This window comes from Pararge aegeria, chromosome 20 (genome assembly GCF_905163445.1).
Source record: "Pararge aegeria chromosome 20, ilParAegt1.1, whole genome shotgun sequence".
NCBI classification, from domain to species: domain Eukaryota; kingdom Metazoa; phylum Arthropoda; class Insecta; order Lepidoptera; family Nymphalidae; genus Pararge; species Pararge aegeria.
The window spans coordinates 6,268,246-6,294,537 of record NC_053199.1 but is presented as its reverse complement, the minus strand read 5'-3'; the positions used below and the strand labels follow the sequence as shown (position 1 = coordinate 6,294,537).

Below are 26,292 nucleotides of genomic sequence, written 5' to 3'. Positions count from 1 at the left end.
TGCCGAGTTAAAAAATTTAATGTCATTATCGACTAAAGTAGTTAATTATTGAGAATTTCAACAACTTACGTTGTACAAAATATTGTGGTAAATATAACCTTACTTCCTTGTATCTCCATACTTCCTTGTTTATTTTTCAAGCCTACTCTAACAATATTTATATTTGGCGCTTCTTTTAAGAGTTACCCTGATGCAAATGTGGCGCCATCCTAATTTAATAAATTTTGACGACACTTTTTCATATACACAGATGACTCTCCTTACCTCTACCCTCCATAATATAGAGCAGACTATATTGACTTTAGAACAGTGCTCGTATAAATAATGACTTTACTTATTATCAGTAAAAGTAATCTGGGCGTGGCGCTAATAGTCTGTGGCCTGTTGCGATTGTCACTGTTAACAGACCATAAAAGACTTTAATCCAGGGCCGTAAAATAATAAAAAAGGCTACCTGTCAAAAAGAAAAAATAATGTTTTCTGTTTGTCACTTGTGCCTGATTATCGGACGGGCGTATCAAAAATAATAGTTCTTATTATTAAAACTGCGTATGTTTTTTGTATGATTTGGCACTATAAAGTCTCATGAGTACATGGTTATAAAGTTGAATGGCTTGTTTAGGTTAAGAATTGCCGTTTTCGTAATACTTTCATTAGTAATTCAATTTCATTTTATTTTGCTTCTATTATAAACATCGCTAGAGATCATCTATTTGTTATAATCTAGCGTCGTTAATAATGTATGAGTCACCTTGTTTTAGCATACAAATTTAGTTTTTAGTGGATTTTGGTGATAAGTGATAATAATGGCTGATTTAATTCGTGCCATGGGTGCGCCTATTGGACCCCCTATAAAGGATAAGTTGGGGTCCCCATCGACGGAGTCCGAGGACGGTGGCGGTGACCTAGCAGAGTTGGCAGCGGATTTAGAACTGGATGAAGCTGATGGGCCTAGTACTAATGGTAAATTTCTGAATTATTCAGTGTTTTTAAATGAAATATAAATCTGTTAGTTGTTAAAAGTTTATTTATGGCACTTTAACGTGAGTTCCAATAAAGCATTTCCCTGCATCTTTGACCTGGAGTAAATCCTATTTCATTAACTTCCTTCAACCATTAATAAAATTGGTAGGTATAGTGAACAAATTTAATCAAATTTTAGTGATGCAACTATATTTGCACAATTATATTTGCACTTAAGACACAGATTAAAGTATTTATAAAGTCTGGTCTGGGTTTCTTAATACTTGTACATGGTAATTTTTTACTTTATACATAGAATAGATGCTCAGGATATCTTTTATATAATAACATATCCAAATTTATATATAACTTAAGTACGTATGTTTGTTAATAAGCTATTTGTCAGTGTTAGGTATTACACTACATACTAACATGTCAAAATAATTGTATTGTGATAATAATTAAATAACCACAAAAACCAGGCAAGATTGCAGACAAATGTTAACTTGTAGTGAAATAAAAAAAGAACAATAACTCACATTGGTGCAGTATGTAGGTCAGGTCTCTTAAACCTCTATCTAATAACAGACCTGTGCTCTGAAGTGGGATGGCTTAGGATAATAAAAGATGTTAATTTTTTACTTAATTTAAAGTGGTAATGTTTTAATATTCTATATCCTAGGTGAGAGACAAGCAGTCCTTGCTCCTCCTGAAACAGAGTGGTACCATGGGCGCCTGGATAGATACACATCAGAAGAGCGACTTTGGGCTGCTAGCAAGCATGGAAGCTATCTGGGTGAGATACACTTTAAACTAGTCTGTCTGCCTAGTCTGTTTTTGGTATGCATTTATAAAGGTGGTTATGTTACTCTCCATCCTTCCAACTAATTCTATGCCAAAAATCAAGTTGATTGGTTTGGTTTTGGATGAAGGAAGGACAAACACACACACTTTTGTATTTATAATATTTGCACAGATGAAATTCATATAATAATTATATTACTTGTTCTCAAAGGCATTTGAAGTCTACCAATCCACACTTGAGCAGCGGTGTAGGCCACAGCCATAAACATAGGAGAGGAGATCCTATAGAGGAGACCCTGTAATGTGTTGGTTGATAATTATGATGATGCAAGTTGTTTTAATTCTCTTTGGAAACCTTATTTTATTTAAAAATAATAGTTTCCTATATTACTTGTTATAATATAAGTTGGCAATATGGAGACAACCAAAAATTAAGCCAAAGAAATGATTTTTATCATCAGTACTTTTGTATGCATTTCTTCTCTCTTTTTTAAGGGCCCCTTGTCACAGTACAAAGCTTAGATAACAGTATTTCTGAATCAAATAAAAAAAACTGTTACATATTAAGTAAAAAGCTTGACATTTTAAATAGACATAATGTTTGTTTCAGAAAAAAGGGTTAACTAGTTAAGCATAAAAGTATAAAAAATTCTTCATTTCAATAGCTCAATGATTTTATAGCCACATGTTTATTTGTCCTACCCATTGTTATGATATTAAGAACAGTGTTTTCTATTAAAGGCTAAACAATGGCCAGTATCTCACACATTTTTCTGCCATGCCCATTAACTGAAAATGTAACATAGTATTCTATTGTCAAGCAAGTTTCTATCCATGCAAATTACAAAAGAAACAAAGTATTCAGCATTTTAACTGTTTTTTTATTAGGTTTACTTACAAACACTTTCACTAATGCAACTGTTTTTTTTAATTTTAACTATTCTATTTAAGTGTAACGTTTTCCGAAAAGTAAACACAGAATATGAAAATATAAAGTCACAGTTATATTATAAACAAGTACAAATTTAGATGAGATAAATATAATAAACCATATAATGAAAAGAAATGGTATTGTGAACAAGAATATAATAAAAAAATAACTGATAAAGAAAGTAGTTGTATGCTGTGATCTCAGACATCACATGATTGACTGAGATTAGTTTTGTTTGTCTTTTAAGAACAATACTTTTACCCTATATTTGATTTTTCCCTGTTCTCTAAAAAGTTAAGCTTTAAATTGACATATCATGTGACTGTAAAACTCTTATTAAGCTATTAGCAGTTTCCATTAAATAATCTTTTAAATAAAACAATTTTGGACAACAAAACAGTTTTGGATACAAATTTAAAACATTGTTTGTCATGTTTTCTTTAGTAGGTCCATAGTTCTCTTAGTTTTAGCTCATCTGAGAAAGTACTAACACCATGCTTATTACTGCCGAAGAATTATTGACGAACCTAGCAAATAGCTCTCCTGATTATATGTTGAAAACTATCGTCTATAAGCAGAGCATCACTTAAACACAACTGCAACTTGCTGCCCTAAGTCCATTAAACTGAGGCTTAGGTGTGCAGCCTCATGTTCCTGTAAATACACAGGCACACATGGCCTTCAGACTGAAACAAAGGAATGCAACCATGCTGCTTAGCGGCAGAAATAAGCATGGTGGTAGGATTTCCCAGGCCCAGCTCTGTCATAAAAAGTTCTACTACTTATTGAACTTTGTGAAAGGTCATGATTAATCTGGATGTCATGTCATGGAATATAGCAGATTAATGTTCAGTGTAATAATGAAATATCATCGATAAACAAACTAAATTGTATACTTTCTTGCAGTTCGTGAAAGCGATCGTAAGCCAGGGTCATATGTATTGAGTTACTTGGGACGCACTGGAATTAACCACTTCAGGTAAACCCCATAAAGTGACAGTTTACAAATAATATTCCGACTCTGAAATTTGTAATATTGTAGATCATAACGCTTATTTTTACAAATTATAATTAGTGTTTTACCATTAGTCCTATACCCTTTGTATCCATAACTTACAGAATTAGACTCACTACGAAAAAAGAGACATGTCTGAAGAAAACCAATTATTTCAATGCCATTTGGTGAAATGAAAGTCTCTATCTAATAAAGAAAATAAAGCATTGAAAAGCTTGCAGATGAAAGAGGAACTGATTATTAATCAGTTCCTCTTTCATCTGCACATAACTTAATTTGTTGATTGATGTAAATGTTAAATTTGATAAGAGCGAGCGAACTGCTAAGTTTCTCTCCGGCTTCTTCTCAGTCGAATCTATACGCCGTACTTGTGGTAGAGTCATACATACTTGAAGTTAGGTCTAGTTACAGTAAAATTATTACATTTCATAATACTTTATAAGACTTTTTTTTTAGAATTACTGCAGTATGTGGTGACTACTACATCGGGGGACGTCAGTTCGACTCCTTAACTGAACTAGTGGGCTTTTATAGCCACTGCTCCGATCTTCTAAAGCGAGAGCGGTTGGTCGAACCGGTACCGCCTCCTGAACCTGTGAATGATAAGAAGGTATTTCAATTTCACTTTATTTACAATATAACCAGTGGTTCGCCTTATACTTAAAACTTTTCACAAAGTCTTTACTATATTTTGTTCAAAATTAATCCTTTCTTTTACTTTGAAGTTTGCTATTGCTTTCCGGATTAAGATCCTTATAAGCGACACTATCTGGTGGCGCAATAATACAGCGTGTGTATTTTTTTTTCTATAAAAGTAAATAAATCTAAAAGAAAATGATCTTTTTTGACCCCCTTGCAATTGACCTTGTAAATAAAATATCTAGTAGGTATAAGTTATGGAAACTTAATACTTATTTTGTAGCGCGTAGTGGCGATTTTGCCATACACCAAGATGCCGGACACGGACGAGTTGACCTTCCAGAAGGGCGATATATTCTTCGTGCATAACGACATGGGCGACGGCTGGCTATGGGTCACTGCGCACAGGTACGATTGCCATCATATACTATTATTCTTTTCTTTATGTTATATACATATTTTTTATTGATACAGTCCGATTCAAACTTTAAGTCCTCTCGAACTTCGTGCGTTTCGATGCGCGGCACTCAATATTCGGTATCAGCCAATCAGCGCGAAGCTACACTCGCAGCTAACTTCCGCGCCGGTATATAGATAGAATCGGACCATAGGTTACCAAAGAAAACGAAAGAAAAAAAAAGATATTTATGTGTTATGTCAAGTATAATATATTTGTTATATATTATATTTCAAATAAAGCATATTTATTGTCATTGGTATACTAGTCGCTGTCCGAATGTAGAATTTTTTAAACCCCATTGAAGGGGTGGGTAATATTCCATCATTTTTCAAAAATTTATGGATAATATTTAGGTAGGGAGATAATTAAAATGTTCAAATACATGTTTCAGGATTTATAAAAAGTCCGCCTCCCAAAAGGGCTAAAATAGGTAATGAAATAGATTTTTTATAACACTCTTCACTCAGATAATACCAGATCAATTTAAAAAAACTTTTTGCATTTAATATCCCAGAACTTGATGTCCTGTCGTTAAATAACCTAAAACCTTTTTGTAGGCTATCTAACATCATGTTAAAACTCTTAAGTGTCGAGCAACGACCGCGGTGGGTCGTACAATAAATAAATAAATATACTACGACAATACACACACCGCCATCTAGTCCCCAAGCTCCTGTTATACAACTTTTTCCATACTTCGTTCCGTGTAAAAGAAAATTACCGCTACGACAAAAGCAATGTACTTTCTTAGCTAATGATGTAACTATTATTCTTTGTAGACATCTGATTTAATCTAACATAGTTATAATGCATGAGAAAAAACCTTTGGAAAGTCTCGCTCTGTCTGAACTAACTCATTTAAATATGAGAAATGAGTCTACGCCGTGCGTAACGAGATAAAAAACCAGTCAAGAGCGAGTCATATTCACTTACGGGATAAAAAAAAAGGGATTTTGAGGCTTTTCGACCGTTTAGATTACGGAAGTCTACAAGAAAATATATCGTAATACAATTATAATCTGTTACTTTGCTGTTTATTTTATCTATTTTATTAATTATCTGTACATGTTTTAAAAAGGATAGTAGCTCCGCGATAACTATCAAATAATACAAAGTAGTAACGTATTAAAATCAATTCTTCGTCTTCGTACGCATATGAGTCAATCTTCAAAGATAGTCACATTATGCGGTGGCAGACTTTTTTTAGAATTTATAGAGTACATGTTTTAAAAAGGATAGTAGCTCCGCGATAACTATCAAATAATACAAAGTAAGTAGTAACGTATTTAAACAAACAAAGAAACAATTCCGTCATACTTTACTGAAAAGATCTTTTCATTTAATAATTTTTCTACGGTTCAGTAGATCCAGAGTTTACTCCCGCGACAAGTAGTTTCGGCAGTCCTCTTGTGATGTTAACCTGACACTGCTTAAAGAATTCTAAAGAGACCGAAAGGTAGAAATATGAAGGTGCAAGGTCAGGACTATACGGCGGATGCATTGACACCTCCCAGCCAAACTCTCTTAATTAGTGTCTAAAGATGTGTGAGGTCTAGCGTTATTATGATGAAAAACCACACCCCTTCTGTTGATTAATTCCGGTCGCTTTCTCTCAACTTCTTGCTTTAATCTCATCAGTTGTTCGCAGTAGAGTTCAGGATCGATCCTGCCTGGTGGTAACAGTTCATAATGAATAATGCCCTTCCCACCCACCACACACACAGCACCACCTTGTTGCGAGCTAACACGGGTTTCGCAAGTCTGTGGAGCCTGACTGGCCTTAGACCACGTCCTTTTTGAGGGTATGTTGCCGAAGATCTGTTTGGTGTGGAGTATAAGGATTGAAGAAATTATAAATAACACCACACAGATTCTCCTGCTTTTCGCGGAGTATAGCAAATTAAGCTTAATTTGATAATATATCATGGATTTCCGCAAAGTAACGCCTGCTTCTATCAAATATCCAATACACGACCTTTTTCGCACCTTCTTGTCGTACGTGATCCACTTCTAATCACCAGTTATCATTTTCTTCAAAAATGGTTTGGTTTCATTACGTCGTAATAAAGAATTACAAATGAGTACACGGTTCATTAGGTTTCTTTCAGTGAGCTCGTGAAGTACCCAATTATACAGCTTTTTTGTGTACCCAGTTTTCTTCAAATGCGCCAAAACGGTTTTGCGGTCAATTCCCAGTTCTTGAGCTACGTTGTAACTACTGATATGCGGATCTTGCTCCACTTTTTCAAAAATTGCATCCAATTTATCCGTATATATAGAGTGAGGTGCATCTTTGACATCAAAATTTCCGGATTGAAAATGCTTAGACCAAATTTGCGCTACTCTCACAGACGCTGCACTAACTCCATAAACATCGCAAATTTTTTTCGCGACTTGCGGTGCATTATACCTTTTTTGTAGTAAAATTTTAAAACGTATCGAATTTCTTCATTAGATTCACTCATCTTCACAGTACGAAAAACAAATAGAAATCACACATTTTTCTAATTTGAATTTGGAATTATCTTCTTTAAAATTTAAACTTTTAATGATACCAAAACCAGCCAGATACAAATAGTATAGCCAAAGAGATTTTATTACAAGTTCATACATACTATAATGCGAAAAGACTTTTTCCCCAACCTATTATAATTTCAAAAAGATCTCTCTAAATTTTATTTTTTTTATTTTTATAAAGTTTGTTCTGTTAATGGTCTGCTTTTATAGTAGGTATTCCTTCCTTGCGAACTGATTAAATATACTATCAGACATATTAGTTATGAGGTCATGGCAGGTCAAGTGGAACTGTCAAGGTAGGATGATTTCAAGACCCCTTTGCATTTAAAGTATAATATTTACATTCACCTTAATTTGTTATGTGCGTGTTTTTACTCTTACGGTTAGGTGCATAAATTTACGCATAAGACAAAATATATATGAAGTAGGCTTATATCATATTATTATCACGAATACGAAAACGTTCAAAATTGTATTTTAATATAGCAATTGTATATTTTATGATAAGAGCAGCTATGAAAGTATATGTTTTTTTTGAATTTGGGGGTGTTTTATATCTTAACTCTCTTTTAGGGTTCAAACCTCATAATGTTGTAAATTTTTTAAACCCGGCTAAGTTTGTTGTGGTCTCGAGACCAGGGCGCGTTTAGAAAACTCCTAGCTTTAGTTTTGAGTTAACGATTGTAGCCTCACTATAATGGTAATATATATGTATGAACGCTTCATAAGTGCCTTTGAATAGGTCTAAATGAATAAACATATTTGAATTTTAAATTAAAATTGACAACGGATCTCTTATATGAGATCACGTTGTCTGTCTGTGAAGGTCAATCTTAATGCTAGAAGGCAAAACAAATATTTGTATTAATAAAAAAAAAAGTGAGAGAAGAAAATACTTTCAGAGCGTGTCTTCTTTTATCATTCTCTGCTCCATATTTCTAAAGCATGCATAGTGAAAACTTTGCTATGTAACAGTCACACTTTCGCTTCAATAAAAATAACATGTACGCGTTATGTTTTAACCTATACGCGTTGTGTATGTGTCAAAAATACCATAATTTGACAAATAAACAATTTTATCTTATATTAGGTAAGCGCTGACGCTTTAGTTTGGCCTTGCCTTAATGATTGCAAATGTACCCTGGGTTGGGTTTACTGCATCAGCCACGCGCATCTAATCATATCAAACCTTAGTAATTTCTATGAACTGTAATAAACTTAAAATGTAACACTGTCACAGTATATGTTTTGGTTTTTTAATCTCATCTGCTGCAGTGATAAGATGGTAAAGGGCTAACTTGTTAGGGGTATGGCAGTTATAATAAACCCATAAGGGGTTATCGGTTTCTACGTGACATCGTACATGAACGTAGCGTGGTAACTAGCCACGGTCTAAGCCTCCCACAAAACCAGAACAGAGGAAATATTGAAATTATAAACTCCAAAATTGCTTCTGCCGGGGAAGCAAAAAGCGCTCTCCGCTACGCCATGCAGGTCGTCATAAATGTGCGCTTCGATTTCGTTTCCTAACGCTTTTTTCTGCATAGTACAGTAAGTTTTGTTCAACAGAACGGGTGAGCAAGGAATGATCTTCAGAGAGCTAGTTGAGGACCTGGATCCTTCAATCGACCCAAACACCGTATTCTCCTGGTTTCATCCCAACTGTACCAAGAGTGAAGCGGTCGATATGCTGGTCAAAGCCGGCCCGGGCAGTTTTCTAGTCAGGTATGTAAGGATTGCCGCACCTAGTGAGCTCCAGTGCGAAGTGAGAATTTAAATAGTGCATGCCAGGTCGCTAACTATGGGCCTCATACAGTAGCGTGCATACAGGGTATGCACAGTGTATGCAGATGATATAAAATGAAGAAAATCTGGAGTACGAGTTATAAAAGACTTAAGGATAGGCATTGTAAGAGTTATAAAAAGCACAGGGTATGCATATGATATAAAATTAAGACATTTTATATTATCTGCATACCCTCTATGCACGCCACTGGCCTCATAAGAAGGCTCGGAGTCACTAAGCGGGCGATGGAGAGAGCTATGCTAGGAGTATCTCTACGTGATCTGAAACTCAGAAATGAGGAGATCCGAAGAACAACTAGATCCGACATAGTTCAGCTAGTCGCGAAGCTGAAGTGACAATGGGCACGTAACTCGGTGAATCGATGGACGTTGGTACCCTATGGTGTTTGAATGGCGACCTCGGTACTCGCAGCGTAGGTCGGTCCCAAACGAGGTGGACAGGCGACATCAAGCGAGTCGCTGGGAGCAACAGGAAACAAGCGGCCCTGGACTTTTATCATACAAATGCTAAACGACCGCCTGACTTTAAAAGCTTTGCTTTATACCAAACATGGTTAACGAACCTAACCCAAGCAGGGTTTTTTTTACGATAGACAGGTTGTTAATAATATGCCACAACAAAAACAACAAGTCTGTCTTTAAGTTTGAAGAAAAAATGTAGAAGAATACAGACAGAAATTTTCCATCTAATAATCGATAGGTTTCTTTGATGCGTACGTGACGAACCTGTAGACTTAAATTGTGTCAATGATAATGATTGGACCTAAAGATTAACGTGCCACGAGACAATGAGGAAGGGTAAATGGCCTCCAAAGTCGGTTACCTATCCAGCTACAAACTTAAGTGAATATTATTTAACCAATGTAATAGGCTGATTTGCCCTAACTTAAAGAAGGTGAAGGAAAAAATCGTGAGTAAACCTGAATGTCTTATAGTTCTCCATAATGTTCACTAAGGTGTGTGGAGTCCTCCAATCCGCACTGGGCCAGCGTGGTGGACTACGGCCTTAACCCCTTCTCATTGTGGAAGGAGACCTGTGCTAATTACTAATTAGTTAATATGATGATGATAATGAAAGTAGGTTTCAAAAATCTTAAGTAGTACCTTGAGATGAAAAAATTCTAAGTTAGCTGGGAGACACTATTCTCTTAAGGCTTTGTACGTTGAAACACATCTTGATTTCATATTATGATATCTTGGTACATATATTTATCGTAGCATGACTTATGTACTGATAAACGAGCTCAGTTTCATAACTTTTAACTACGCAACTGATTTGGAAATCACAGACATGATATTTAATATTATATTATCTTGTGTTATTTTAGAAACAAATATGAAAATAAATAAACCTGTGTCTTTATTGTAAGCTTTTATTTAAGCAAACAAATCACCAATAATAGCGTTAAGGAACTTAAAAAGTAAATACTAGGAGAGCAGAACCGTATTGCATGTCAGAGAACTAAACCTCCAAGTACAAAAGTAACTCGAGACATTTTTATTTCATGATTTTAGGCCCTCGGACAACTCTCCTGGTGATTACTCCTTGTTTTTCCATATAAACAACCAAATTCAGAGGTTCAGGATTGAAAAGAAGGGAGTGCGGTATTTGATGGGTGGTCGGACGTTCGAATGCTTGGACGCTGTTATCAATCGTTACAGGAAGGAACAAATTGTGGAAGGACACACACTTGGACAGCCAGTAAGATATTTATGTCTTTAAAGTTCTTATCTGGCTTGAAGGACCAGATATAAAGCCTGTATTGGCATTGTTGTAAGAGATGTAATTTTGGACTGTACTGCGAGTAACTAATAGCATAAACTAATAGCATAGTCTTGCCGCCAAGAGATGAAGCGAATATGGTTGCGTTTTTTTTTTATTTTCACTCAATGATGATAAGTAATCTCAATTATTAAAAAACCCATTCATTTTTTACGCAAAAGACTACAGAATTGTTTATATAGTAATAGTTTCTAAGTAATTTTTCGGCAAATTATATCGAATAGATATTGATATTGAATGTTGGGGTGCATAGCCACTTTCGACCTTGTGATATCGCAGTAATACGATAATGTTTATTGAATGAAAACGAATTTATAAAATCAAAATTAAATGGTGTAATCAGTAAATGTTACGAATTAAATTAATATTTTCCCTTTTTTATTCTGTTAATAGACGTAAGACCTTTTATGAACCTAAAAATGTTGAAGGCGTTCTTTGGTGTAGCGGAACTAACAAGCGAATCGAGTTAAATAACCCCAATTTAACTAACTATTGTAATAAAATATGGCCTCGTTTATAACTAACACTTATTGGAAACTTATATATACTTAAAACTGTGCCATGTAGTGAGTCGGTAATAATGATGATACTCATTTGAAAAACTCCTCCGAGTGTTGGTTTAACATTCTAGGTAAAAATTAAATAATTTTTTACAGTTAATAGCTGAAGGTCACCAAATAGAACCGCAACAGAATACAACAGGCGCGGCCGCTGAGAAAATTTATGCTACCCTACGAGAATGCCGAGATCAAATCGGACTCAAGAAGATGAAGGGTATCAAACACCAGGGATACCTGCATAAGAAATCTGATAAAGGCGCCAAGAAATGGAAGGCTCTATACTTCGTACTTTTACAAGAAGGAACCGACACCCACCTTTACTTTTACGACTCTCCGAAGCGAACGAAGCCAAAAGGGCTGATCGATCTGTCCTGTGCTTATTTGTATCAGGTAATTAATAGATTAATGGAAACCTCATGCTTGTTATGGCGGAACCCCTCTGTATTATGCGCTATTCGTTATGAGACAACGAAGTGTTAGCAAAATATTTGTTACTGGCTCGTTGTCGCAATGATTTTAAATCTAAATTGTGACTAATACATAGTAGAGGCTCTTGGACTCAGTTTCTTTTCTTTAATTCAAATATAAAAATGCTGTCAACCAAATTTTGGGATTAAGATCGTCCAACGCGCTTGAAATCGCAGGGAAAATTTAAAACCTCATTGTTAGAGTCAGTAATAAAACCGCAGGTATATAAATGGGACTTATAACAGTACTCTAAATAAACACACCGAAGTCATCGTAGCAAGTTTAGTTTCGTACTTTCAGATTAGGTGAGCAAGTTGTATTACAACTGAGAATGAGTAGCCGAACTCATTTTAACCTCTTTATTTCTAGGTGCACGAATCACTGTGGGAAAGGGAGTTTTGTTTTCAATTAGTAGAACGGGCGTTGCCGTGTTTGTCGACGCACACTTTCCTTGCGGCCTCGGCGGCGCACGAACAACGTGCTTGGCTCGACGCGCTACGTCCACTCTGCGTACCGCAGCAAGCGAGACATCATTGTAAGGTAAGAGTTATTGCACTGCTATTGTATCTAGTAGTTAGGGCTTCGACAGAGTTCGATCGCCGCGTTTTTAATTTGTGTAATTAAATATCACTTGCTCTAACGGTGAAGGGAAGCATTGTGAATAAATCTGCACGTCTGTGCAGGGTTCCTCACGTTTCTCACTAGCACGGTTACGGTTCTCATTAAGACTATGATTAATAAAGTTGACTGCCTGCTGAAAGTTTGATTCATAGCCTCTTAGTCTAGGTAGGTTTTTGAAAATTATTTCCTCAAGATTTGGAATTTTGTTATACTTTTTCTTTGGAGGGTGTTGAGACCCAGGATTGCAAATTTTGGAAAAAATGGAAGGTTTTTCATTTCCCTTGGCAGTTTACTGTCTGAACTTTTTCTGACATATATATTAATATTTATATTAATGATAAATACCCCCAAGGTTATCTTATATTAAAGTACTCATGTGTTCAAGTTAGGTCAATTGACTTTAATATCCGTTCAGGTGGCGCGCGTAGTATGGTTGCGTGCGTTGCGCGTGCGCTGCGTAACAGCGCATCGGTTGCCAGCGCGTTTGGCGCCGCGGCCGCACTTGCGACTGGCGTTGGGCGCCGCACCTGTCGCTAGGACTCGGGCCAGGCCTTCCCCAGACCCACATTGGGACGACGAGTTTGTGTTCGAGTGAGTACACGCGAAACTAGTGTGAACTCTATAAAATAGTATATTTTTAGATATTTTCCAGATTTTATTGATGAGCTGCCACGTTTATTAAGAAGCGGTGATCGGAATAGGTATAGTTTATTTACCTTAACTCAGAAGAATTCGGATAGAAAGTGGAGAATTTTTAAACATTATTTTTTAGTACACGTGCGGACCATCTGAGCGTTGGTATATTAAAAAAAATATTTATTTTTCTAAAAAGACGATTTAGATTATTTTACCGCATTAAAAAAAATCTTAAAGTAACCTGACAATTGTTATATATATGCGATGTCTAAATATGTTTAGGTAAATATACTATTTCTATTCCACTCACCGCTTATTATTAAACGTGGCATAACCAAGGAATAGTTTCCTTGTCTCGTGTCTCTTTTAGCTTTCGTAGGTCGGAGCATGAAAAAGCACAGCATATCTATTTCGAATTATAATATGATTCCCAAGACAATTTTGGACCTACTAATGCGAAAGTTTAAACCATGTGTTTAAACATGAAATAAATCGTGGTTACTATACGATTGATGAATTTCTTAACGACATGGCTGCTTGGAAGTAGACTTTGCGCTCATCTCCCATAAGATAGAAAATTCTAAAGATTGTAAACTGTAAAATCATGTTAAAAAAATCGTAGTAAAATCTGCATTCCGAACCGGTGGTAGAGTCACTACAAACAGGCTGACTTGACGTTTCAAAAGTGCTTATAAACTAGGCCTAGTTAAATTATGAATTTTGAATTTTTTAAATTCCGAATTGTACTTTATCAACCCATAATAAGTATTAAAAAAAAAAAACAAAATTCATTCATGTCAAGTAGGCCTAATATAAGCACTTTTAAAACGTCAAGTCAGTACTGCATTTATTTGAATTAAGTTGATGGTTCACACTCTTTAATATGTCATTATTATTTTTTAGCGACGTACCACCGGATGTGACTTCGTTCACCATTACTGTTCACAACACTGGCAAGAGAGGCAAAGAGTCAGAAGTAAGTATATAGTGTAAGTAAAGAACTAAGCGTAGAGTATTGATACCAAAATGACATTTCATACAAGACCCTTGTTGCTAGATATTTTATTCTACCTAGAATCATTTCTTATCAATAAAGTTTCTGTTCTTGTGGAATTAAACTTTCTTAAACTTAAATAGCTTTTAAAAATGGCAATGGGCCGGGCTCATAGTTTGGAGAAAGGATGGACGTTGGGGTCCCAAGGTGCTGGAATGGTAGCCCCGAACTGGTAAGCGCAGCGTTGGTCGACCCCCAAGTCGTTGGATCCAAACGGCACAGAACCGTTAAATTTGGTACTCCCTACAAAAGACCTTTGTCCAGCAGTGGACGTCTATCGGTTGATATGATGATGATGATGATGAATTATTGGTGAAAGGATTTGGTGAAATATCACTTGGCTCAACGGTGAAGGAAAACATCGTGAGGCCACTAGGCCAGCATGGTGGATTATAGCTTTAAGCACTTCTCATTGCGGGAGGAGACCCGTGTCCTGTAGTGGGCCGGTAATGCATCACTGTTATCCAACATTTGTGTTGTGATTATACCAGAGTTGAAAAACGAAAAGAAGAAAACAATACTGAAGATGGAAGGATGTTATCTTACAAATGTTAGGAGCTTCTTTAGTCCAATGGCGTGAGAATTGCGAAAGAATCGAAGGCCGAAGTTCAGGGTCAGTTATAAAAGGCAAACGGAATACAGGACCTTTTGATTGTCTGTTTTATGAAATATAGGCATTTATTTATTTGTCACAATGACCAGGAAAGACAACTTCAAGTGCTTTCTGAGAAACCGGGAAAGTTACAGGCCAAAATCAAACCTCCGTAGACGTACACCCACTGAAATATATATCATATTAATTGTGTAACAAATATAATTAATTTTATTTGATTTTTTTTAATAAAAATGAAATAAACAGTCATTTTTTTGGAACAAATTTGTTATCTTTTCAGTACGCTTTATGTTATTCCTGTCGTAATCTATATCGTATTTTATGCATATGACTAAAAAAAACTGTTTCAACGTTTAACATCTGCCAGGCATCCCGTGACGGCTCACACATTTTTTCTTAGTAGTTATTACCAACATAAGACAACCTATTTAAAAGTTAACGTTTGTGGAAAAACATCGCTCAACTAATAGTGATACTATTTTATTTGTTTTAATAAAAAAAAAATTGACATTTTAATTTTTTTTTTAATAGGTCGCTGAATTGACGATAGAGTTGGCAAATCTAGCCAACGGCGAAGAAGTCGAAGAATGGTATCCCCTTGCTGGAATGACGCCTATTGGTGAATGGGGCTCTTTAAGACTGCGTATAAGGTATTAACCTTTTTTGACAGTACATCCAGTATGTTATTAAAACAGAGAATATAAAATTTTCTAGCCATAGAGTGCGACCAATTCATCCGTGGACAAAATGTAAACAAAGAAATGGAAGGAAATTATATATAACCCCTTAATATTTAAGATAAGGTTAGGTTAAGTTATTTTAGGGGTAGACAAAGTATTTTTATTTTTTTATTTTTCAGAAAACTAAAATGTGAACGAATGTAATTTGTTTGTTTGCATTCGGTCCGCGGATAAACTGACCACACTATCAGTGGCGTGCACTTCGTACATGCACAAAAGCACTGCCTACCCTAAAACTTATGTATAACCCGTATAGGAGTACAATCTCCGTAAAGTAAAAGTATGCTATATGTTGGTGCTTTATATGTTAATTCAGGTATATGCAAGAACTCGTGATGCCCCGCGAAGAATACAACCCGCTTCGTCAGCTGCTCCTGGAACCAGGTTTACCAGCAGTAAAGGCACTCGCTGATTTATGTCGAACCGACAGGCAACCTTTGGCTACATGTGAGTCATTCCCTATTTAGTTTTTCAATAACATTGAACTACAGATTTCTGACATTATATTGATATTAAAAATATACAAAAATGAGAATCCACACTTACAGAGTGGTATCTTTTTTATCTCAAAAAAGTAAAGTTGTAAATATTAACGGTGTACGTTCTTTATAACCACGTTTTAACAAAGAGCGATGTGAAGTTTAACTATTGTATAACGTCTATATTAAATATTTAAAATAGTAAATTGAGTAGGGAAATCTCAAAATCGTCGTCTAATAGCTATAATTATGTATAATTTTAAGAGAGTTTAACACATGCCCGTGTTAAAAAAATATAAAGATTGGAAGGCCATGGTATTCAGATATTCACTTCAATACCCACAATGTTCAGGATGGCACTTAGATCTTTCATTAATTAACAGTATTATTGAAGCTAAATAGTTGTTTGTATACAGCAACCTCTGCTACATAAACTCTCTGTGTAAAATATTGCTAGGGCTGCATATATGATACCTAAATAATCCAAAGGATGAGATATACTTATCTGATGCAACATCAGTTACAACCATAATACCAACAACTTTTAACAACTTATCTCAACACCATCACCAGTATATACGACTCTTGTTCCGCCACAACAACATTTCGTTAAGTATATCGTTTCCATTATAAATCATCTGTTCCCAATTTGTAACGTTCTATCCACAATACTTTACTTAAAATCTCCTTTTCTCAATTCATTAATCTAAATCCGTGCTAACTTTTCTTTCCCGCCAATCTATCTTGTCAAACTCGCGTCTCCCGCCTTAGATCCTATACTTTTATTTGACAGTCTACTAAAGTCCATTATTCTATTTTCAATACATTATCAATGAGTATACAAACTATGATTTGTTGATATATTTAATATAATCATCGGGTTTATCATAGATAAAGTGCTGTAATTTCCTATTTCCTAACACCCGCATCTCACGATCATACGATGTGCGTCATTAATCGCCCTCGGAAATGCCTGTTTTCACTAACGACCAACAATGCCTAAGTAACGCGTAATCTTCAATCCTTACATCAATCGATCTTCACTAAGAAACTCATATAACCTAACTTGTCTATGAATCTTGCCACAAGGTAGAGTATTATCATATTTTTCATTTAACGTACGGATTTAAGGTTATTTAATAAAAAACCGAATTTATATTTTTTTATACTGGCATGTGTCAATTTCCGAGTTCCCTTAACATTGTGACTCGCCGAATCGGTGTCGTTATTTTAGATGGCGCCTAACGTCGTTAGTAATTATCTGAGAGTTGCTGAATAGTTTTTTCCTCTACGCATAACCCAAATAATTAGGCATTCGGTTTAAGGGTTACCTAGGTTTAGAGGAAACGGGCATAAATCAAACTAACGTGACGTAACTAAATGCGACAAAATGACTTCATTGAATTGAAGAAGAAAACAAATTGGCAGCAGATTGACTGTAGTAAAACTAATGGTCAGTTAATACAAGTGATGATACACGGGACCAGCGGCTTAGAGGGTTGGAAGTCAATGTCTTAACGTTTTCCATCAGCGGTGTTACACGCGTTCTCGGAGTGCGGGCGAGGGGCTGAACTGGCCCGCGAGTTAGCGGCCGCCGAAGTAGGTCGAGAGCCCGACCACCGTGCCTTATTCCGCGCCGCATCCCTCGCCACCGCTGTGCTGGACGAGTTTATGCACGCGCTCTGCAAGCCGTTCCTGCAGGTATGAAGAAATTGACACACATTCGGCTGACTTTCAATCAGGGATCTGCCAAAATTGAAGCATTGGTTTATTTAAATAGTTGGAAAATCCAAAGTGCACGCCTCATAATCTCATTCATTACAATAAAATTGAGATAATTAAACTGCATCTAATTATACCGTGAAAAGTAATAGGCTTCTATTCGTCAAAATACTGAAGCCTATAAATAAAAACCAACTGATAAGTGAAGTATTTCGCTTGTTATCGTGACCACAAGATACGGGATCCGCACATACAGACACACGGACGTCCAAGACAAAACTATTTAAAAAAAATTTTTATTAGTTTAAATAATAAAAAGAGATTTTAAAATATCATGAGTGTTAAAAATTGTGTTTTTTCTCAACAATAGTCAATTTATAGTCACTTATAAAAGCAATAAAGAATAAAAAAAGTGAAATTTTAGTAATACCCACCTTAACGCTTCGCTTATGAGTCGTGCAATAAATATTTACTACGGCAATACACACATCGGCATCTAGCCCAAAAGTAAGCGTAGCTTGTGTTATGGGTACTAAGATGACTGATGAATAATTTTATAATTTTTATTAGTGTTTTTACTTACACTCGGAGGAATGTTCAATTTTAGTAATTTAAAATTCATATGAAAATTTTTATGAAGCAGTTATTTATTTATTTAGTTTACCAACTCTTACACTAATACATTAAATGCTCACAAGAAGAAAAAATACCCAACTAAATGTTACGAAAAATAATTCTATACTAAATTTTAGGTTACTTACATCGCATTTTACACAATGGGTCATTATGAATGTCAATGATAGTGCTGTTGTGGTTAAGGTTCTTACATATTCATTACACTGTTTTCGTAACTTCGTACTTAACTGGTTGAAAAGAGTAAAATGAGTTAAGCTTCATGAATCTAAAGTTAAGATGCAGCTGTCTTTGAATCCACACATAGGATTCCTTTATATGCGTCCTTTGTACATCCTAACGTAGATCAAAGTTCGTTCAAAGGGTTCGGCGGGACAGATTTCTATCCTCGGCAGGCACCTCTAACTTTCTGGAGTTATGTGTTTATTTAATTTAAGCAATTAAAAAAACACTTGCTTTAACAGTGAAGAAAAACATCGCGAGGAAACCTGCATGTCTGAGTGTAATCCATAATGTTCTCAGTGGCGTGTGAAGTCTATCGATCCGCACTTGTCCAGCGTCGTGGACTACGGCCTAAGTCCTTCTCATTCTGAGAGTGAGATCCGTGCCCTGTGGTGGGCCATAATGAGTTGATGATGGTGATGTTTTTAGGCGGCAATAGCTGAGACTGTGCAGAAGTTGATCGATTCCAAGCAATCGGCGGAGTTGAACCCTACCAAGATGGATTCTCCTGATGACGCTTGCAATAATGCTGAGTTCCTACTTTTGGTTCTGGATCAGGTAATCAATCCTAATATTATAATTGCGAGTATATGTTTCTTGTTCTGTCTTTCTTTCACGCAGCAATTAAATTAAATTTTGAATATATTGAATTTAATTTCATGCTGAAGATGTTTGATTTTTGTTTCAACACGCTATTCTCTGGAACTTTTAGTAGAATTTGTGTAGTATTTGATAGCCCAATAATTGGGCCATGTATATATTACGTGAGGTAATTTTTTTAGAAAATGATCTACTTAGAAACCCGTGAGATGTCGTGAGATTTCTCTTGCTTCCCAGTAAATGCCTCAGGTAATTAATGGACACCACCTAATTCTCGAAGAACGGAGTAGGGGGTGTAAAAGATACGGGCGCCGGGAAAAACCCCAAGCAAACAAGGGATTAAATCGAGAAGAAGAATTTATCAAGAAGTTTGGAAATTGGCGGAAAAACAACCTCGTGCCTCGCAAGCACGTTAAACTGTCCATTCTGCGTCTGATCTCATTCCGGCCGGATCTGCCGTACTATGAGAGCGTTCCCGTGTTTTCGCGCACACTTGCGCTATAACATCTCCCGCGTAGTTGGAAAATCTCTCTGGTGATTGACCACCGCGGGCTAAATCGGTTAGGGATACTGGGAATGGATTTTTTTTTATTCGTTAGATAACGCTGTCAATATTCACGTCTCCTGAAGCCTGCCCCCGGCCGGTGCGCTATTTGTGTGGTTGTCTACAGCGAGCCGCAGTGGCCAAGTGGCCGAATGAGAGATTTGTACGCACTAGAGTAGTATCAGGTCAGTACCACTCCGGTGTGCCTAGTGTAAGATTATCTATCGAAAGACCGCCATCTAGCGACTATACTATTTACTCAGCCGTGTAAGGTGACGCTCTTTCGATACCATACAAATCGTTGTAACTTTAACGCGATCGAATAAGTAAACGTAGGTAGAAAATCTCACACTAGGTACCTATCGTATACCTTTATCTTTGTAGTACATCTTAAACATAATAAGGGCTGATTTTTCAAACATCTGAGTAACGAAATTCATGGGCATACAATTAAAAAAAGTTAAACTTCACATTTAATAAATTACTATCAATGAATACTTCGCTTTATTTTCTTAATGTTTTGCTTTTTTTTTATTATAACAAAATGATATACAATAGAAATAAACAGAAAAACTAGGTGAAATAGTTCAACCATGCCACATGTTCTGCTATGTAATAAAGTTGCTGCCGCGCTAAGAGACCTGTATGTCGCCTTCTTATAATTTTTAACCTTTAACGATAGGGTTTATTTTTCTCCGGCTCATATGCCCCGCACTTGTGGAGCCCCGTGCTTGGGGATTGGTATCAGCCGCGCCGCTTCCGCACGCTCAACGCTCGCTGGTGATGGTCGCCAAATGTTTGCAAAACCTGGCCAACCTCATCGAATTTGGAGCCAAGGTTTGTATGATTTTATTTCGTTAACATGCAGTTAGGTTGATATATATGTTTCAAGAATCTTTGATCAACGATCGTTTGCGGGTAAATGTAGTAACCCTGCAGACGTTCAAGTGGTCTGATGATATTTTTTAGGTTACTTGTTCGCTTTTTATTTATTTATTTATTTATTAGCTTTTCAAGGGAAACAAACAGTATTATTACACATAAAAGTAATGCCGTATTTTTGTATCACATAAACCAATGAAGTGTCCACCACTTGGTTATACATATAATAGGATAACATCAACCACAATTGCTTAGGAATAAGTACTATATATATATTATACTCCTATTTATTCCAGGAACCGTATATGGAAGTGGTAAATCCGTTTATACTGAAGAATAAAGAGCGCATGGTAGTATTTCTGGATCAGCTGAGCTCAGTTCCGGATCCAGGAAACGCGCCACCGAACACAAATAACAATTTTGATATAGGTGAGATACATATTTAATGACCTAGTAGTAGTAGTAGATCTTTCTGTGATAGTGCTCGTCCGCGGAAATACTTCCGCCATGCTTATTTCTGTCCAGCAGCAATGATTATGTCTGAAGGAAATAGTTACCCCAGAAAGATGGACAAAGTGCCGCTACTTAGGACGTGTTCGTTGTATCCCCTACGAAGTGCCGCTCTGATTGGCGCAGTGAACAGCGACCCCACTTGCTAAATCCAAGGCTGGGTTCGATTCCCACAGCAGGAAAATTTTTGTGTGATAAACATGAATGTTTTTCAGTATGCGTGTTTATCTGTATACCGTAAGAATGTATGTATATATTATTCATAAAAGTATTTACAGTCATCTAAGTACCCATGAAACATGCTACGCTTACTAAACTATGGGCGTAGTATATTTATTAATAGGCGATTGTGTTCCCCTTAACATCTGGTGGGAGATCTGATTGGCCCGCCAATTATAAAAATTATAATCTACCTAAGCTAAATGACGTAGTAAATGGGGATATTAAATTATTCTAGGATTTAAAAAAAAATATTAATAACTAATAAATTAAGAAATAAATAAATAAAAAGAAATAAATATTGTTTTTTTTTTTTGAGTAGCAAACTACTAGTAAAGGGGTCTTGATAAATTAGCAACACACTTTTATACAGCTAAAGAGCTAGCGACCATCCACCACATCTGCGTGTCCCACCTCAGCGAGCTCCAGAACCTGGCGAAGAGTCAACCCGCCATCAGGAAACTGGTGACAGTCACCGAGATGCTCACCAAACACAAGCACAAGTATCTCGAGATGATCAGATAGGACACGTTTAAAAGAACACAGGTAAATACTATAAACTTGGCGAAGAACCGCGAAGCGCGTCCCATCTTAGGCCACATCTACACTTTCCATCAGGTGAGATTGTTATCAAGCAACAAAGTAATCTATTATAGTAAAAAAAAAAACCCTTTATTTGTTTATCAACGTCACCGATATTATCAGTCTCAATTACCTAGACATATACCTAGTACAGGTCTAAACAGATACAAAACCTGGTAAAAAGTCTATCCGTAGACAGACGTCAGGACAAAGCGATTATATGTATAACTTATTAAACTCCATTATATATGTTTACATTGTTAATTACTTTTTACCAGAAAATGGTTCACTGCACTGCCGCACAAGTGGAAATAATATATGTGTAATAATGAAGGGGGTGAACTTCTCCTTTTCCCTGTTCCCGCGCTTTAGCAGGTGGACACGTTATTTGTATCCCCTGTCAGGGGATACAATTATCGTGTCCACCTGCTAAAGTTAGTTATTGTATCCCCTGTCAGCGGTTACAATCGGGGGGATATAATTTTTGTCCCCTGCCTGTACTAGCCCTGCTGATGAGATGTCGTGAGATTTTATTCAACCCCCCTCCCCCATCCCCCAATCTCACGTGCGATTTTTCAAAATGTGGGTTTCTTGCGTAAACGCGTTGGATTGTTAAAAATTAACTTCGTACTTTTATTTACGACTAGTTAAGACTAGTAAGATTAAATCTTAAGCATGTACAATCTGGATTAAATGGACCTAAATAGTATATTTTTTTCTTTAGATGTTTCAATCAGAAAAAAAATTACGTGTTTATTTGCCGAGGTACCCCCTCTCCAACGTAACATTAGATGAGACTTGACTGGACCCCCTCCCCACCTTAAACATCTCACGTATTTTATGAACGCCCCCGTAATAATTAAGCATTTGTTACAGGGTAAAGAACACTAACGGAACAGCGATAGCTCGTAGTACTCCAGCGCAGAACTGAATTTTAGTCGCGTAGTCATTCTTAGCTTTAGTCTTACATTTATTTAATGAATACATCGCAACAACGTCGTCTCGAGCTTACTCGTGCCAATAATGTATTCGTCGTATGGTATTTAACGTATTCCTTTAATCGTATAACATTTATTTGACTGTATTTAGAGTATTTTATAGGTGCGTCAAGAAATAGCTCTCTAGGTTAATGTAAGTCGTATTTATTGCTAGCGTTTTTAATATTGATTTTATATTTCTAGTTTTAGTGTGAGACATTGAATTATTATTAGCAATTAAATTAGACTGCACTTGATGATAATGGTTTATTGAAAACGATTTAAAAGCTTTGCCACACCTTTATATATTAATGAACGACTAAAAGATGCTGATTGATGATTCCTCGGAGTCGGAAAAATCATACTTTTTATAAATGTTGTTTCTGTAAAAGTGTCTCGAACTCTAGACATTGCTCTCAGAAGTCTGGAAGGTGCAGTAGCAACTTTAGGTTGAATTACGAAAAACATAAGTTTTTCGTAATAATATGTACTTACAATAAAGTTAGTTCTAGTAATTAAAAATGAGTTAAAAATACTTCAGTGTCACACGAGTCGTTTTTGTATGTAGGCTATCATTCTATATGGACGTAAAGAAAAAAAAGTGGAAAAAAAAATTAATTAGGAGGCGAGTAGTACCTATAGAAATTACAAAATAATAAAGAGTAATGGTAATTTTGCTAACATTTTGTACGTGATCACTTTTTATACCAATTACCTCGCTTTGGAAATGAATATGAATGAGTGTATGTGACAAAATCTATATGTCAATCACATGAATATTGCGTTAAAACTTTATGAAGTGTGTAATGTATTAAAAATTTAATTAAACTTCTTATAGGAAGACGTTTTACAACAGAACTTACAAAACCGGATCTTAATTTTGTGTTTAGACCGATTCCATTTGGCTTAAGGAATAATATTATCCGTTCACGGAATATTTATATCGATAAATAATTCATTATGTTCGTTTAATATTTACTTTTAAGGGTTTTCTAGCCAAATTTGAAAGCAATAATTTGCATAGAACTCCAAGATTAAATATTAAAGCAGGAAAATAAATGCATCCGTAATACTCATTAGTCGACGTCTTTTATCATATTGTTAAAATTTACACAGGTAACGATAACAGTTAATTAATGTAAACAATCTTTGAAATTATGTATTTGTAAAACTTATACTAATTGTAGTTTTCCACCTAATGATAACAACGTCAAAGTTTGTTGTTGTTTGTCAAAGCGAAATCGTCTTCCTATATAATTTATTGTAAGTCGAAATCTTACACCATATATTTTACATGCAATTTTTATTAGAGTTAATGTTTAGGTGTAGTTATTTGTAAGGTTATTCAACCGTCAATCGCAAGACACCAAAAATGAATTAGACATGGAGAATGTAATGTGATAGTACCTTGTCTGAGTAGAGTTTAGAAAGAAAAGCGTGCGAGTCCCTTTGAATATTACTCATGTATTAAAATGAGCACTTCCTCCTATTTGTATTTTATTCTCTGTGATAAGCAATATTTCTAATTTGAATTAGTACACAGACTTTACTACCTACATTCTTATAGATTGCATTTATGACGGTTTTGGTTTTACACAAATATCTAGGAGAAACAGATTTCATCATCATCATCCTAACCAATTTTATCGGCATACTCCATCATCGCCACCTCGAACTTTTAAACACCTTGGTTGGGTTGATTAAAGATTTTACTTTCAGATTTTTGTACAACCGAGGTAACTTATCTGAAATATTATAAAGTTGTCTTAAAGTATTCTTTAAATAAGGAATTAATTTAGTGCCATATGTAACGTAAGCGGCCGGATTAACTTGATTTACAGTTTACATATTTATACATCATCTTAACAATTTTTTTTACGTCTGGATGAAAAATTTTATTACGTAATTTGCTTTACTTCAATTAATGAGTGATTCGGATTTATTCCCAGGAAATATTATTAAACACAACAAATATTAATTTAACTTGAATTCATGCTAAATAAAGATTATTATTGCTTTATCGTCACAAACAGCCTATTGGTTGAATCCAGTTTTTTCAATTTAATCGTTGATCATTTCGTTTTTCATTCTTTGTTAATGCAACAACCATTAACTTTAGTCTCTCATTTTTGGGGTGAGAAAAGTTGCTATAATTTTTTATAGATTAAGGATTTACACTATTTGTTTTATACCTGTTTCGATTATTTATTGTAAGATCTACACTTCTACTTACGACTTTAAAAAAAACCAAAAAGGCAATCTCGTTAAATCTTTAAAACATTTATTACATAATTTTATATCCTTTATTATATTATATAATAATTGTATTTATGAGGTATATTTCTTTGAAGGTGATTTATTAATACGATTTTGACAATTTTATACCTTATTTGTTTCACTCACCTATATTTTATTAAAAATAAAAAATATATTTAAGTTGTTTATAGTTTGGTACCTAAAGGTTTTAATTCATAGTTGAGATCAGTTATCAATTAAATCTTTTATCCTCTCAGACAATTTAATCCCGCTGTTAACATTATTATAAAAGCTCAGGCCTGAGGGGATGAGTGTTATTAAGATTTTTTTTCAAACAAAATATGCTGCTTTTATGGTATATGGTAAATATATTATAGAAGTAATAATTTACGTAACACAAACCATTTACACAGGATAAGCTCAGGAAAGAGCCATTTATTGATGGAATATTGGAATATATATAATCTAATAATATGTGCATAATATATATTATATATTATACCTCTCATCTTTTTTGGCAAAAACCTTCTGTAATTTACATGCTTATCTGAAGTAGGTACATATGTATTTATTGTTTTCTTTTAAGTTTATGTAGTTAATAAGTTAATACATTTCTTAAGCATTCACACTTTTTTCCTCTATTGTTCAATTCCCAGTTTCATTCCTGTGCAATATTTATTGCTATATATTTTTTTAACAATAGATAAGACAAATGTTAAATTTACCGTGACTCAATAATGCATCGAAGTTGAATACATTACTTATTTATTTAGCAATAGCTTGTAGTGGTAGATTGTGTCGCTCTGTAATAACTGAGGTGCCGTTTGTAAGTTTGTTGTGACAAGAAATCCTTCAATTTAAAATTAAATTTTTTATCGAATTTTTGGTTTGCAAATTCAAAAGGCAAAATTTAAGTTCATAATCCAGCTAATATTGATAAGATTTCTATTTACAACTATATTTACATTTAAAGTGCCCAATACCACCAAGTAAATGTAGCACAAATTTATATCTCCACTAGATTTTGTGTTGAAGCAATCTGCTTTCACATGAAGG

The 26,292-nt window shown here is 35.2% G+C and overlaps 1 protein-coding gene across 1 annotated transcript; it reads left to right on the top strand.

The window, feature by feature from the left end:
• The first annotated feature begins 497 nt into the window (after positions 1-497).
• On the top strand, positions 498-25,233 carry LOC120632624 (ras GTPase-activating protein 1). Its single transcript, XM_039902568.1, has 20 exons — positions 498-963; positions 1,646-1,759; positions 3,605-3,677; positions 4,170-4,323; positions 4,636-4,760; positions 8,899-9,054; positions 10,651-10,837; positions 11,575-11,868; positions 12,316-12,486; positions 12,983-13,158; positions 14,107-14,179; positions 15,402-15,520; positions 15,927-16,057; positions 17,621-17,790; positions 19,096-19,224; positions 19,866-19,995; positions 20,493-20,647; positions 20,989-21,121; positions 21,795-21,967; positions 22,880-25,233. Exons 1-19 carry the CDS (start codon positions 807-809, stop codon positions 21,944-21,946), a joined length of 2,799 nt encoding a protein of 932 aa, XP_039758502.1. The 5' UTR covers positions 498-806; the 3' UTR covers positions 21,947-21,967; positions 22,880-25,233.
• Positions 25,234-26,292: the final 1,059 nt, after the last annotated feature.